Source organism: Falco rusticolus, chromosome 6 (assembly GCF_015220075.1).
Source record: "Falco rusticolus isolate bFalRus1 chromosome 6, bFalRus1.pri, whole genome shotgun sequence".
NCBI lineage: Eukaryota > Metazoa > Chordata > Aves > Falconiformes > Falconidae > Falco > Falco rusticolus.
In genome coordinates this window covers 23,085,757-23,102,471 of record NC_051192.1, presented here as the reverse complement: position 1 = coordinate 23,102,471, position 16,715 = coordinate 23,085,757, and the positions used below count along the sequence as shown (strand labels likewise).

Here is a 16,715-nt window from a genome sequence, read left to right as displayed (position 1 = left end):
AAAGCTCCCGGAGCTTGACGGGTGAGCCCTCTTCAGGGCAGAGATGGTAGCAGAGCTGCCCTCTCCCGCTCAGGTGCATTTGCCGGGCGCCATTGCCACCTGTAGCTCTGAGGAAACTAAGGCCCCGAGCCACCACTGACAAGATCAGTCAATCGACATGATTTCAAAAGGCATTATTTTCTTCAAAAACTGATACAAGCTGTTAAATAAGATGTTCAAATACCCGTATTCCATAAGTTTTGGAAATTTATCCCTATCTCCCCGTTCCTACCCCTTTTCCTTTGCCCCCAAGGAAAAAAGTCAACTGAGGTAAACGGGCGCGGACTACTGCCAGCGCGCGGCTCCTGCCCGCGGCCCCGCCCACCGCGCCTGCGCGCAGCCGGCCGGCCGCGGAGCATGTGCAGAGGCTCGGGGCTGGCGGCGGCCTGGGCAGCCTCGGCGCCGCCACCGCCGCGATGGGCTGAGGGGAGAGGCGGCGGCAGCGGGGGGTGTTAGCGGCTCCGGGCTGGGCGCCCCGAGGATGGAGAGAGCTATGGAGCAGCTCAACCGGCTGACGAGGTCCCTGCGCCGCGCCCGCACCGTGGAGCTGCCGGACGGTAGGAGAGGGGACGCAGCCGGCGGGGCGGTGGCGCGGCGGTTTGTCCCGGCGCCGCGGCGGCCTCCCCGGCCCGGCCCGGCGGGTGAGCTGAGCCGGAGGCCATTGCGTGCCCCTCCGCCCGCGCCGGGCGAGGAGATTCAGGAGAATGGAAACCGGTCCCTCCATCCGCCTGCGAGGAGCCGTTCTTGTTTGTGGTGGCGATAACCACAGCGGCTGCTTCCCCCGTCCGCTTCCTTCCCCGCTGCCCCGCCGCCGGGGGACGGCGGTGACTGTCACGGGGCGCGGGTGCCCCAGCTCGCTGCTGCCGCCGGGCCTGGGCGGGCAGGTGGCCTGGGGTGATGAACCCTCGTGTTGTCCCGTGTTAAAGCCTTCGTTAGATGCTTCGTCGATGACGCACTAGTGATGGCAGTTCTTTTGTGGTTTTTTTTTTTTTTAATTTGTTTCTTATAGTGCTGAATTTTGTTTGAAAAGGTGTCACTGGCCATAGCCTAATTTTTTTTTTTCTTCTCTAAACTACTACACTTGGGCTAGCCACTCCATATCGGGATGGATTTGAAAATACAGTTTCAGGCTCTTAGGCAAGCAGTTTAGTGTTCCAGCCAGATCCAGCTTTTGGGAGGGCTACCTCTGCAAAAGCTTTTGAGATATGCAGAAGTTTCTGTTCTTGTGAGTCACATGCTGTCGTTGTGCTTTCTTCAGGGTTTATTTTTACAGATGAGTCACTTTGGCTGTCTGCCTGCCAGCTTTCATCTCTGACGGTGGAGAAAAGGGAATAATCTATTTTCTCTGTGTGTTCCCTGTTGGGACTTCCTGGCAGCTGCTTATGGACTTCCCCCAACGCTGAGCTGCTGCACCCTTTCCTTCTTGTCATCTGTCAACAGTTTCAATATCTGCCGGTGCAGTTGCTCATAAATTTCAAAAGATTGACAGATGAGTTTCATTCGGATTTTGCTGCTTCTTGTAAGTCTTTGAATGGCAGCAGTGAAAACTGATGTACTACATTGTTAATGTGAGCTCAGACTTACAGAAATATTGTAATAGCACCAGTTCAACTAATTGATGATGGTAATATGAATAATGCTTAGCACAATGTGCCAGTTGGAGCTGCTTTAAATTTACTCCAGTATTAGTGTGGGCAGATTAATTCTGAATTTGAGTTTAGCCGTTTTCTTCCTATCTTGGATGTTACTATCTTAACACTTCAGAGGTAATTATGTCTGTGGTAGTGCAAGCCCTGTGACCTCCAGAACAAGTACTTTTCTTGCCTTATAGTGCAGAAGGAATGTCAGTCCTATGTATTCTCTAAGAATTACATGAAACAAATCACAGCTGGACTGAAATAAAGAGATAAATGGTCTTCAGGCGCTGGAGTCTCAAATTACGTTCCAAGAAAACCTCCATTTGATGGCCACCTAACTTTGGGTCCCTCTTAGCTCATTACGTGCCTTCTTACTTGACCTTGGTGTTCCCTAGGTTCATGCAGGCCTGCCCAAACTCTTCTTGAGAAGCAGGTTTGGGTTGTAGTGTTTTGCTCCAAACATGTACTGACAGGATCAGCTTAGAAAATACCACAACCAGCCGAGTATGTCATGCAGTTTGGTAGCTTCTTGTGTGCTGTGTCTGGCTTCTTGAATTACAATTCCCGCGCCCCCAGCCCCAACATTTAAATAGCTTTGATTTGAAAGATGTGTAGTTTTAACTCTCCATCTTTAAACTGAGAGTTACAGTACTTAGGAAATGGGAGATGTATGTTTGAGCTTCCTTATGCTGAAGAAGGCACTAAATCCAAGTATTTAACTTCCTCTGCACGTGCTGTAGTCATTAGGGTACTATATGGATGGTGCTGACATTTCTTTAAAATTTCTAAAGATCTCTGCCAAATCCAAGCCAATATCTCTTATGAAATAGAATAATCAGTGTATCTTGTCAGGGCAGGATTCTAGATGATGAATTTTAAGTGTGTTCTTTTTTTTCTAAAGCAAGCATTAACACCTCTGTCCAGTGCCAATGAATACCCTGAGCTGACCTTGCCAATAGGAAATAGTATTGTTCTTTTCATCACTCTTCTGAAGTATCCTTCAGCAGGAATTTTCTGGGAACTGAAGAGCTTGACACAGATTTCTGGATTCTACTGTTAAGGCTCGGTGCCTGAAAACTAGGTCGTAGAGCCCAGAGGCTGTAAGTTTTAGGCCCTTTGTTGTCTCTGACTCTGCATTTTGGGTGTGCTTTTTGTCTTTAGATATTCATGACTTGAAATGCAAGCAAGTTAGATAACAAATAAGTTTTGTAAGTGCATGAGGCATATAATGCTTTTTCTTTCCCTGGTGTCATGTACTTTTACATCAGTAGGAGCTTGTTTATGAATGGGGTAACATTTACCAAAAATAGGCACAAAGCCTCTGTAGTCACATACTCTTTTAATTATTTATGTACAGAAAAACTCTGGGAAAATCTGCATATGGTCCGCAGTGTAAATTTTGTAACTAGAATAGCAAAAGGCTTATTTTTATAACTGTACCATAAACACCTTTTGTGGTCCAGCTACACTCATATTTAAGTGTCTTTCTAGATAACTGCACTTGCAATATAGTTACATTTAATTAGGCAGAGTATTAAGCATTTCAGTTAAGTGTGTTGGAGTATTTAAATTTTCGTGGTTTTTTTATTTGGCCTTTTCTCTTTAATAGGGCATGATTGTGCAAATACATAAAAATGTTATGCTTAGATTTAGTTGGTGCTCTCATGTTCTGTTTTTTTTTTTTTCAATTGGAGAGCTTTATCTTCCTGCCAAGAGATCTGTGGAACAGAGCTCAAGCAAGAGATTTATTTTTTTTTTCATTTGTACATACTGGGAGCTAATAATGGATACATTTTTAAAAAGTGATCAAATCTTTTCCACTGTTGATATCTTTATTTAGCATCTATTTAATTTTATTTCCAGGACTCTCCCTCCATGTGTATCATTCCTGCTTCTGCCCCCCCACTACTTTCCCACCCAGCAATGAAAATTCTAGTAGTGCATGTTGGGGATGGAATTATCTGGTACTTACAGTGCTCTGATGTAAGGAGCAATCTATAGACAGTTCAAACTCTTGATCTTGGGGATGGTTAGAGTGACTCTTTGCAGCTTTGAAACATCATTTGGTGTTTTGAGAAGCTTGTGTATCTTCTACCATGTGATCACTGTAAGCAGCTTTATTTTTTTAAAATTTTTATAAATAGTAGAATTAATGTGATTTGAATTTGAATATGAATATGACTTACCTCTTTTTATTGTTCAAAGGTAATAATAGATTAGCATTGCTTCTTCCTTTTGTTAGCTATAGACTGCTTCAAATAGTGGGTTGGAACACTGGAAGAATAATGAGTAGCATAGCTGCAGCATGATAGGTAGGGGTTTCTCTGACTCCACTTGATAACTGAGGAATTGTTTGTTTAATATTTGGTAAGTGTCAGCTTGCCTATCTAATGAATATATAGAAGCATGGTACGTAAAAGGTATGAGAAGCTGTACTTGCGTGTCTGTTTTAATTCTTCCTGTTCTGATGGCTTTGTAACTTTGATATTGGGATCAATTAAGATGATGAGGGAAAGGTTCAAAATAAAAGTTTTATGAGAACAGTCCTATATTTCCATATCCTGAAACCATATTCTTGGGTTCCTAGGAAGTATAGTCCCTCCTGTCATAAGCTGGCATCTACATGAAGAGTCTGTAGGGACTGTACTCTCAACAGTGGGTAGTTTGCTTCAAGCTAGAAAGTATAATCATTATACATCACTAATTAATAATTATTGTACACTAATATTTTTAATAATTATACATTAAAACCTTTTAAGTTTTATCAAATTTATCTTTTCAAAATAATATTTTACTTCAGAAAGTCTGTAAATGACCAAGCAGGCATGTCATACCCGTACAGTGTGCTGGTGTGTGCAGCAGGAGTACTGACAGGGACTGTGTAGCTCAATGTCAGTTTGTTCCCACCGTTGACTTGGATCTTTCGAGTTCTGGTCTGTCTTCATTGCCTTCACATGTGGAATACGAAACTGATTAGAAATTGAAATGAAATTTATTCCATTCAGGTATTCAAGTTTAGGGACAAAAATGAATAGTTATGGAGTAACTTCACAGAAATCACTTTTACAAACTCATAGTTATCAGGACTATGGAAGTCACCTTGGAACACAGATTTCCTTCTTTTTAAAATAAGCTATTTACCTTTTTTGTTAATGTGCATTTCTTAAATACTTTGGCTTAATCAATAGAGCTGTCAATTTAAATAAACTGATGCTCCATTGAAAATTCTGCAATTACTTTGTAAAAGAGCCACACTGAAATTTCATGTGTTGCAATCCTGTTAATTACCTCTTTTGAGTGGTTTTTTCTTTATAATGAAACTTCAGGTATGTATAACCTGTGTAAAAAGAATGATCTATTGAGCATTGGACACTTTAAAAGGTAAATAAGTGTCTCTAGAGGAATTTATTTTACATGAAAGATTTCTTTATGATAATGGAGTAATTTAATTCCTTCACAGATAATGAAACTGCTGTCTACACGCTTATGCCGATGGTTATGGCTGACCAGCACAGGTGGGAACTTCTTTAAATTCCTTTTTTTTTTTTAAGATCCAAAAAAGCATGTTTGCTAGAGCTGTAGCTGCTAGAGTACTCTCAGAAATTCTGCTGCTGAATTGCTGAGACCTTCTGTAGCTGAAGTTAGTAATTGCTTCTGCACATCCCAGCATATTTTTACCTGAAAACCTGTTTTGTTTTACGCCATAGACTGGAGCTGGGATTTATTCTGCTGATGCACAGATAAATTTGTCTTAGGATAAGAACAAAATCGTTGTTCTGTAACTGGGTTGTGGTTCTGATTGTGCATGTATTGATGACATAGAAGCTCTTAGTCTTGTTAGACATCTCAGAAAGACATAGAACTAGAGCTGGACAATGAAATTGATACTTCTGGGATTCCTCGGATGAGCAGCAGTTTCTCTTACCTATTTGTCAAAGTGGTTGGGACCTGGGGCTGTATAGTGCCAGCTAAGCGGTGCTATCTTCCGAGTCTTGTAGGCAAGCAGGTAGTAACTCTTACTGATGTTGTAAACTGTGTATCTAATCAGGATAAACATTTGTTCTGCTACATAATACTTTGTTGAGATTTTATGCAAGGGTTTTAAATTATGTGATCAGCTCATTACTGGAGGTTGAAATGTTAGTAGTTCACTTGTAGTTTCACCTATTTTGAAATATTTTCTCTTAACTAATACTTTAGCTTTACTAATTCGTTAGGGCTCGAAGGGCCTTACCCTCTTGGCGTATCATGTGTCCAACTACTTCATCATGATGATTTCACATACCAGTCTCCCTTCTGAACTTTGCCTGTTGTTTGGGAAAGCTGTTGGATATGTGGTTAGGGTGTCTGTGTTGAGGTAAGGAGGAAAATAGGAATTTATAGTGTTTCAAACCAAAGCTATTAATATGCTTTTTTTCCATGTTTGTAAAGAAGTGATTTGGTAGTGTCACAGTTAATTTTTTATGTACAAGTAAGAAGTGAAAGATTAAAAGCACTGTTAACATGCGCATGCTTGAAAGCTGTTGGATCTCTTGTTCAGAAATTAGTTGGAGGGAAAAGAAATAGTGATCAAGTGAAAACCAGAGTAATTGTGTACATCTTACAGTATATACTTTGCTTGGATATTGTGAGCTTTTCTAAATTAAAATTATATTTCTGTTTGAAGGTCTGTCTCAGAGCTGCTATCAAATTCAAAATTTGATGTGAATTATGCATTTGGACGTGTGAAGAGAAGTTTGCTTCATATTGCAGCAAAGTAAGACTTACTTGAGTCCGGTCCTGAAGTTAACAATGAAAGTATTACCACAAATCTAAGGCACCAATGTAAGCTGGAAAACTCTGTAGTATGAGTTAAAATTTTGTTTTTATATTTTTTTTATATTTCATTTTTTCTTTTAGCAGTGTGCCTGCCTCATTGAGAGGACAGGTTTTATATGTGATAGCAAATGGCTTTCCAAATTCTAGTGAAGGAAGTCTTGACAGATTCATTTTTTCCTTTCTGTGAAAACTCAGTCTGTGAAGACATGTAGCCATTATGTGCATCCTGTAGACTTGCCTTTGTAGATTTAGAGAAATCTTGTCTGCAGATGCTGCTTGTTTATGAAATACTCTTAAATGGTGGGAAGCCCTTGGGTGTTCATTAGGAAGCAGCTGTTCCAAAGCAGTTCTGTGACAAAGTACTGTGACTGTAGCTGTAGGGTATATGACTTGGCCACTCACTTTTACTAAATTTTTGTATCCTGGATTAAGTATTAAAGTGCAAATTTCAAATCCATGGCCTAGATTGTTCATTATTTATGCACCTTTTCAATGGGGATAAATCTATATTGCCAAGAAACAACCAGATTAACATAACCTTAATAGAAATGAACCAGTTTTTGAAATGGCTTTTCAGCAAACTAAACTTTAAACTAATGATTAAATGTTCTATATTTGGGTCCCATTATAAACACTCTGAAAGTTACTACATTTAAACTGTTAAAAAAAAATGAAATTACAATAAACAGTAGTAGTAGTATTGCATATAAATAGCACAAATACCTGGTAGAAAAACGGGTGGAAGTTCCAGATGTCAAAGCAGGCTGTTTTACAAAAGTTTGCCAAACTTTCTATCTCAGAATCACATGCTGCTTATATAAATTTATAATTAAGAACTTAAAAAATAAATGCATGCAGATTTTTAGCATACTTTCTAGATGTATCTTTGAAAAGCTGTATTTATTGATACGAAACCCCAGGAAATTGTTCCACTTAAATTTCTGGATTCTCTTTTATTTTGGCTACTTGTTGGGTTGTTAAGAGGTTACGGAGATGCACTTTTTGTAACTTATTGTACAGCTAATCTTCAGTTTCTTTGGGTTGTTGTGTAGCAGTTCTGTCATTGGGAAGACTAGTAACAATGGATAAGTCAGTCATGACAGATATAAAAATACTGTATGTTTAGCCTCCCAATCAGCATTTCCTCTTGAAGAGTTCAGGAGTAAGATAAACATATGATGCAAAGTTTCTGTGTTCTTGGTGATGTTGATTATCCTGAAGAGCTGCTGTACTATGAAAAGTGAAAGGGAGTTATAGGTTCAAAACAAGTAGCAAAGAAATATTTATATGAGTTTTAAAGAATTTTTTTTATATTTAAACTTTCAAATGTAACTTCCAGACAGTGAAGTGTAACAAAAAAAGAAATTATATTGGAATTTAACGGAAAATTTAGTCCTGTGAGTAGGTTAAAGATGAGGAAGGTGAGAGGAAATAGTAAGCAAAACATTTTAAACAATTGGCAGTCTTAAAGATTCACTGTTGGGTTTTAAAGTCACGAAAATCACACAGAAGGCTAGCATCTCTTCATTAGTACGAGTTATGTTCAGTCAGCTCTCACTGCATTGAAGTGTATTTCCTTTAGCTTTGTTTAACTTGAACTATGAGGGTGTAAAAAGTTTTGTGTAAAGAGTTTCTACGGAATATAATCTATACGTAGTATTGCTGTTGTCTTTATGTCAATATAGATTTGATCTGTAAGTATCCTTGTTACAGTTTTTCCCTTATTTTGTTCTTAGCTGTGGATCAGTTGAATGTCTCGTTCTATTATTAAAAAAAGGAGCAAATCCAAATTATCAGGACATTTCAGGATGTACACCTCTCCATTTAGCAGCAAGGAATGGGTAAGAAAAGTTTTTAAAACTCTTAAAAATGCATAATGTGCTTGAGCTGACATGTTCTGTAATATTTTTGCATGGTTCGAAAACAGTACTTTCGTTTTGGCACGCAGGGAATGTGGAGGCTAAAATCCGTAATTAATACTCATAAAATATTTTTTTATAAACAGGAAGTTTCTGAAATTCCAGTTTCAGTGCCAGTCATATTAATGTTTTCTGTTAAACACGAGCTTTAATGGTTTTTACAACAGTAATCGAGCAAGGGATGCATTCACCTTCCAGTTAGCTAAGAAAGAAAAGGTTTCCAAGAGGACACTGAAGGGTTTGGAAGGTTCAGAGATTTCGAATTTTCCTCCGATGGTGTCTCCAAGGAAGATTTTACTATGAAGGAAGGAATACAAATTTTGCCTGCACAGTATTAGCAGAAGGGAAAAACAAAACTGTGAGCAAGCACCTTTTATAAGATCTTTTAAGGTCTTATTTCTTGAATTGTAGTATGTGGACACACACAACTGATAATAGTAATGTCTTTTTAGAGCATATATGTCTTACAGTAACTGAACTGTATCACAGCTAGTATTTCAAATGAGGAAGAGGTAGTGTTTAGTGGCTTTTAGGTACGTGGGAGGAGTATTCGTAGGAGAAAGGAGAAAGAAGCAGCCAAGTGTGGTACATGATGAAATACAGAAATACACAGAGGAAACAGTTATGTGGAAAGGAGGCATGAGAAAGGTGCGAGTGGTACCAAATAGAAAGAAGTAAGTTTAAGGGTAAAGCGCTTCAAGCATTAGAGAGCATTAAAAGACCAAACAAAACAAGTACGAAAAACACCCCTACTTTCATTAAGGCTTTGTACTTGCCAAAAATTAACATAGTGTTATGAGTGTCTCATTAAATGATTTAGTGCTGTACTGTAAATGTGTTTATTGAAGTGTACAGACCGTGAGCTTCATAGATTTCCATTAGTTGAACCCTAGCTTCTTGTCTTGAGAGTGTAGTTCATGCTGAGCTGAAGCTGTTAAGAGTGGTGGTGAAGTACTTCTACACTTGACAAAAACATTCAGCTACACAACTGTGGTTTAGCCCTGTCCTGTCACATGCTACACTTGTGTTGTATGAGTGGTGCTACTGATGATCGCTTCTTTTTCACCTACTTACTCCTTACAAAGTGAAACTACCTGCTGTAGTTTGTACAATGATGAATTAGAGTGAATGGAGCTCTAAGAAGATACTTGGTCATATCATAAATTATTTTCCCTGGCTGGATTTTAATGTATTCTTTTGTTTATAGCCAGAAGAAATGTATGAGCAAGCTGCTGGAATACAGTGCAGATGTCAACATTTGTAATAATGAAGGCTTAACTGCAGTAAGTACTATTATCATGGTGCTCATAAAATGAATGAAGAATTTGAAGGTTCTAATTTCTTAAGCTTCTGGTGTCTCACATGTAAATAAACTGCTGTGTGTCCACTGCCCTTAAGAATCAGGGGATGTGATCAAAGTACCTAAGCATATGATATTGTTCAAAGCTTCTCTGTGTGAAAATGTTGACAATAGTACAGTGAGGTTTAAAACCGTTATGAAATACTTACATCATTGCTAAAGGAAACATACATATTATCATTTTGTACTTAGATTCATTGGTTGGCTGTCAATGGACGAACAGAATTGCTTCATGATCTTGTTCAGCATGTCAGTAATGTAGATGTTGAAGATGCAATGGGACAGACAGCCCTTCATGTAGCTTGTCAAAACGGACATAAGACAGTAAGTTTTTACATTTTATTAACACAGTGGATTTGTGAAGTATTGAGTAATGCCTCAATGTTGTTGTGTGCGGGTTTTTTGTAAACTTCAGGCTAGTTATGCACATGATAATGGTTAGAAGTATGAAGAACTCTGTTGTTTGTCTTAGTACTGACTGCATACACTTCCATGGGAGCAACTTGTTTATTCTTGTGTGGGTGATTGATCTCGGTGTTAATGGGAGTTTAAGTGACGTACTGTATACTATTCAGATGTTCTGTAAGCTGTTACTGTTTTGTTGATAACAGGTTTTGATGTAACGTTAAACATTTGACAATGTTCTTTCTTACTTTTTAGGATGTGTTTGATTTGTAATTATACCAGCTATTATGTGCTTTTGAAATCTGAAATGATTTTACTTTACTGTGAATAAAAAATGAATGTGGAGTTTGGTCAGTAGAACATCTAACAGAAATAAAAAAGTTCACAGGCTCTTCTGTGTTGATCTGTGTGAATAATTTTTAGGCCTGGCCTTGCATTAGGGCTGACTATTTACTCTCAGAGTGCAGGTCTAGGTGCTTTACTTGAACTGTGTTACAGCCATGTGGAGTTACACAGATTGTCTCCAGGACTATTTACTGTTCAAAAAAATTTATCTTTCTTCCCAGATCCTTTCTGTTGTCATTGTCAGAACTTGACTTTTGAAGACCGAATTCTGAGAAACTATCTATAGACTTACCTACTTTGTGACTGGAATATAACAAAAGTTGTTTGAGAGCCTGCTCAATATTTCCATATTTTAGAATTTGCTTACTTATTTCTTCTAGTGTGTGTTTAAAACTTCAACTTGTGATAAGGCTGTTTATGGCTGTCAATAAAAAAATGTCATTTTCCTGTTTAAATGGCTTGTAGTTCCAGGGGTCTTTGGGGTTAGCTAAAGTTCAATAAAAGGCTTTGTTATTAAAATGGGAAGTTCAAAGGAGGCTTTATGAGCTCTGACAGCCCTGTTTTTTCCATATAATGTTTAGAAATTTTGGTTTTGAGATTCATTACTGAAAATTAAATCTTTCAGTGTAATTAGACATGCATGATACGAAATCATTGCAAGCCAATAGACTTTTCTATTGTTTTTCTAATGCTGGTGTTTTCTTGTGTTCTAGACGGTGCAGTGTTTGCTAGACAGTGGTGCAGATATAAACAGGCCGAACGTGTCAGGGGCAACTCCGCTCTATTTTGCCTGCAGGTTGTATGTTCTTAACTTTTGATTACTGTGCTAAAAATGAAATATATTTTTTAAAATTATTTTTTTAGAAAGCACAAAATTTAGAAAACATAAAAGCTGACTGGTATTTAATCTTGTCTCATGTTTGAATGTAGTTGGTGTCTTATCTAAATGCTTACATTAGTACCGCAGGCTTATATACCTCTTCCTAACGGACATGTTGAACACATAGCCATGCATGCTCTAGCATGAGTCATAGATAATGACTGCAGAACTTTTTTCTGAAAAAATGAGATACACCAACTTAGATTACTTTTGAGTAAACTAAAAATGCAGCCTTTTATAAGGCAAGTGTGATTAGTTTTTAATGTGCATAATGGTATTACAGTGTATGTGAAATGTGCATATATGCCTTAAAGTTGCGATGTTGAATCGAAATCATATTCTTGCTTTGATCTGTTTTGTTTTCTTCACAGTTTAGTTGTATTTCAAAACAAATCACATATGATAAATGGCCTTTTGTTTTAATTGGAGCATTTCTGCTGTTTGATAGAACATTTATAACTTTATAATCCAGTGCTTTGGTTAAAGGTTAAATAGTTCACCTGTGATTAAATGTTAGTATAAACAAAAGGAGAAATGGACTGGCCTGCCAAGACTTATGTTGCGAGAGCCCTGGTCTCTGCAGCTAGTGTATGCTGACTCTTGGCAGTTGAGAAGAAGGGAAGTGGAGAATAAATAGCTGCTAGTTAATTGAATGCCTTGGTTCTTGATTTAGGGATTGTTATTGGCCCACTTTAAAAAAAGTAAGTGACTTGCCTCATCCTGGAGGTTTTCCATGAGAAAGGAATGTGTTCCAAGTACAGCAGTGATAATTCTTTTAGAAATTAACAATTGGAGCAGCTGGCAAGGTAGATTGAAAAAGGTGTGTAGTGGAAGACATTGCCACCTTGTCAGAAGTGCTAACTGGTGGTGCTGCCATCTGGGAAGAAAGGTCACTGATGGCATGGAGACCAGGATGAGGTAGCAGTGGCTGGTGACGGCTGGAGAAGGGGTATTGGTGCTCAAAGTCTGACTCTGAAATACCTGTTTTTTCAAGGTGTTGAGTTGTGCACTTAGTCTAGAGAATTGCAATGAAGAGGTGCTTCTAGTAGGCTGTTACAGTCTTAGCTCCTTTCTGGTATCTGGAAGCTGACTCTGAATGTTTGCTGACATTGGGGCAAAGTCCAATTATATTAACCTGTTGGTTTCTTGGGCTGGAAGGACATGAATGAGGAGAACTCAGTGGGGAACTATTGAGAGACCAATGAAGCCACCTCTTCCCCTCATCTGTTAATGGTCACTCTTCTTGTGCCCTTCCTGAACTGTTAGTGCAGACAGCCTTGGTGTGTTCCAGGACAGCAAATACTCATATACATTTGTGTAAAGGGTGAACTGCACGCTAACTTGTGATGTAAAACTTTATTGAAAAACTTGTATCTGTAACTTTAATTGCTATGTCTTTTGTATCATTTCATTTCACCCATTAGATACTTCTGTATTACATTTGTCAGTATATGCCGTTACCAATGAAGGCAATAGTCAGCTAGTCTTACAATGTGTTTTCCATGAAGTCAACATCTAGTCACTGGTACCCAGTTTCTCATTTTCTTCAGAGGAAAGGGTTTTGGAAAGTATATGCTCTAGATGTTGAGGGATATAAATAATCTTTGGTCTTATTATTTTCTAGGCAATGATGGCATGTAGAATAGTTTGTGAAATTATTGACTCGAGGAAATACAAGCATCCTATACAACCTATAAACAGATGAATGAGACTGTGAAATAGACTCTGAATGGAAAAGTAAAACTCATTACTCTTCACATTTAAAGGCTAGGCAAAACATTCACATATATTGGTTAAAAGAAATTAGAGTCAAGAGTGATGCACTTATTTTGCACTCGTGCAAAAAAAATGTTTTATCAAGAAAAAGTCTTATTGATGGTTAAAGCACAGACACATACACCCCAATCTGGTAGGAATGAGCAGAGAACTCAGTGAAGGAAACTTTCTCTGTGAAGTATATTAGGATGTGAATTGAAAAAGAGCTCTTTTGTTTTATTTTCACGAAATACAGCTCCTACATATTTATCAGGCTAGGCTAAGACGAATAATTTCTGAATGAGGTTGACTGTGGCTTAATAAATGGGCCATACCTAATTTTGCACTGTGCTTCAGCAGTGGCCTTGAAAGCTAGTGGAAGAATATAAGTGGCATTATCTTCCATCCTGTGTTTCTGCTTAGTTTCATACCATAGCTATTTGTTTTCTTCTAGATTATGTTGTTTGATTAGATGCAATGAAGTCAGATATATCACGTATTGTACTATAGTATTGTACTATAGTAGAACATAAGTGCTGTATTAACTTTTTCTTATTTTCTTTTGAATAGCCACGGTCAGAGAGACACTGCACAAATTCTTTTGATGAGAGGAGCCAAATATTTACCAGACAAAAATGGTATTACTCCACTGGATCTCTGTGTGCAGGTACTGGTGTTTGTGGTTTTTTTAATGACCTTCTCCCACTTACTACAGTGTCGCTTGATGAGCGTTGCCTTTTCTTATTTTTAAGGCCTATGAAAGATGATAGTTCTTTGGTGAAACAGAAATATAAAAATAATTTTTTTGCAAATAAATTGCTCCTACAGGCAGGCTCCCAATTTGTACCCTTTGCAGAAGCTTTTAACATGTTTAAAGACTGCAAGGTTAGAGCTCGTCAGAAACAGAGTTTGCAGAACTCCATTTGACTAGAAAGTTTGGGAATCCTTGGTATAATGGTAATAGAATGTTTAGATGATTAACTGTTAACAACTAAGCGGTAAAGGCATGCATTAATGGGTTGTTTTTATTTAAATTAACAGATTTTCTTAATCTTGGAGAGAGATTACTAATGAAAACAAACAAAACTTACATGGTGCTGACTCTGTTACTTTTCAGAGGTATTCCCAATACTATATCTGGATGAGGAACAAAAGTCTTAAGCATTTTTAACTACTGTGCAAAACAGTGTCTTTCTTGTTTGATACCAAAAATTGTTTGTGCTCCTTGCTAGGGTGAACAATTCCACATATTTCTGTAGGATCGGTTTAAAGTTAGTATGTAAATAACACATAATGAATGAATGGAGGCTTTTGAACCTTTGCAGGTAGTCAGACTAGAAAACTGAACTGGAGGCTAAAAAAAAATAAACCACTGCATTTAGTGGACATCACATTACCTCAGTGCATGTCATTAGTTTGGCAGGATAAAGTTAAAATGTTCTAGTCTTTTCCTGTACTAGCAGATCATTTCAATCTCAAATTACTTAATTTCTGAAGACTCTTCGTGGGCCTGAGATCTGCTGTTGAAGGTAGCTCTGTGCATGTGGTAGATACGACTGTCTCCAATACTTGTGGGATATTTTTTGAATGTTTAACTCTGAAAATTTTATTTCATAGAATGTCTGTGGAAGATCTGCATCAAGTAATGTTGCTTACAGCATTTTTTCTTTGATATAAGAAATCCTAAGAAGTCTTTAGCTCCAGTTGCACAGAAGTACCAGACGTCTATACTGTCTCACTACTGATTCATTTGTGAAGTTAGATTTTTTTTTCTCTTTATTATGGCAAAATCACTTACCATTACCATAAACCCACATGAAATCTAGTCAATTTTGATGCTTTCTGCAGCCACAGACCTGTAAGACAGTATACCATTGTATACTTAATGGTGCTATTCTTAGTTTTTATGATTAGTGTTTCAAATGTCTGCTTCAGTCTCCAGTTTTACAGTCCCTAGGGCACCGCTTTATATGTCAAAATTTTGTCAACTTTTTTTAGGTGTGAGTAGTGACACCTGGTGTTTGCTATTTTGTAGTGATGATCTTACTGTGTTTGAGATAACCTAGTTTACAAATTCATGATACTAAATAAAAAAGGAGAAACCAAAATATTTTCTTTCCATTTACATCAGGTGTTTTAATCTATGCTTACAGAGCAGATACATGTTTTTAGAAGACTGAAATTATGGATTCATATATTTCTTGCCAACATGTTATTACCTTGTTTTTGAAGAGCTGACTGCAATTCTTGTGGATTCTGGGTGGTTTTAATTTTAGTACTTAATTTCTTGGTGCCACGAATAATTAAATGAATCTGTTATCACTGAAGCAAGATATAAACTGTCCTGATACGAGTTGCAGCATGTTGTTAATACATTACATGGTCATCTTTCCAGTGTAGAATTTGATGTGTATGCAGTGTTAGATGCCAGCTTAAAAATGCAGCTGTGTTAAATAAGAGTTGATAGAAATAAACCACAAATTCAAGTTTTGTTCTTTCCAAAAACCGCTTTTCTCAAAAGGTTGTGAAGTTGGTCTGAGCTGAAGATTAAAGGCACAAGCAGAATCATACTTGTGTATTGATTTTAAAGTTAAGTAACTGTCATGGGTTTATCTTATTTCTTCCTTCAACAAGTCAGAATTGTGCCTTATGAATCTTTAGGTAAATACTTGTTTTGAAGGATTAGATTCTGGGTGTAATTAGGTAGACATGTTTCATCCGTCAGCAATGGGAAGAGGAGCTAAATACTGCACTATTCCTGATTTCTGGTAAATTGTTATGTGAAGAGTTGTTCTAATGTAACTTGGCTTTCTAAGTAGGAAAGTGTTTCAAAACACCGAAGAAAGGGAGCGGCTATATGTGAGCCACTATACTGAAAGAATTTGATTCTGTCTTCTCCCAAGTTTTGTGATATCCAATTTTGATACATTATTTCAGTTTATTTTAGGATTGAATTTCTCTATACAGTATTAAAAAAAAAAAGTATTTGTAATCCTCAGTAGGTTTTAATGCCTATAATAGTATAAACCCAATTGTAATGCTTCTTTTAATTAAAACATTTTTTGAACTATTGCTTTTTAGGGTGGTTATGGAGAGACTTGTGAAGTCTTAATACAATACCATCCTCGACTTTTCCAGACGATAATTCAAATGACGCAGAATGAAGATCTGCGAGAAAACATGGTAATACAGTGTTATGTGGTTTATAGTTACTGATCTCTCTGTGTTGAGGAGATCTGATTGCTCAATGTTAAGTGCCCTGATTAGAAGACAATATTGGCAGCTGCCTGTTAGCGCCGCAGTAGTTCAGCACTATGTATTTTTCTTCCCCCCATGGAAAATGTACTGTCTTCACATAGTTTTAAACACAAGAATTTTGGATTAAGTGTAGGATCTATTTTAATTTAGTGTTTTAACTTTGCATATTTGGTAAAGTGATCTAGACAATGTAAGAATTGAAAGAGCAGACTTCTTGCAAGCTTCAATAAAAGGTGCCATAGAGCATTCTGTATATACAATTGCTTTGTGCAATGGGGCCTGTTTTCCTTCATTTAGTG

The 16,715-nt window shown here is 37.7% G+C and overlaps 1 protein-coding gene across 3 annotated transcripts in view; it reads left to right on the top strand.

Moving 5' to 3' along the window:
* Nucleotides 1-395: 395 nt before the first annotated feature.
* The window catches only part of HACE1 (HECT domain and ankyrin repeat containing E3 ubiquitin protein ligase 1), a 53,885-nt gene continuing 37,565 nt past the window's right edge, over nucleotides 396-16,715 (top strand). For 2 of the 3 annotated variants that reach the window (XM_037391373.1, XM_037391372.1), the window contains exons 1-9: nucleotides 396-596; nucleotides 5,137-5,191; nucleotides 6,343-6,432; nucleotides 8,231-8,335; nucleotides 9,621-9,696; nucleotides 9,966-10,097; nucleotides 11,237-11,319; nucleotides 13,729-13,825; nucleotides 16,240-16,341. In XM_037391373.1, coding sequence (XP_037247270.1) covers nucleotides 521-596; nucleotides 5,137-5,191; nucleotides 6,343-6,432; nucleotides 8,231-8,335; nucleotides 9,621-9,696; nucleotides 9,966-10,097; nucleotides 11,237-11,319; nucleotides 13,729-13,825; nucleotides 16,240-16,341 — 816 coding nt within the window. In that variant the 5' untranslated portion in view covers nucleotides 396-520. Of the gene's footprint in view, nucleotides 597-5,136; nucleotides 5,192-6,342; nucleotides 6,501-8,230; nucleotides 8,336-9,620; nucleotides 9,697-9,965; nucleotides 10,098-11,236; nucleotides 11,320-13,728; nucleotides 13,826-16,239; nucleotides 16,342-16,715 lie in introns of those variants that run through there. The other variant, XM_037391374.1, reaches the window with a different exon arrangement.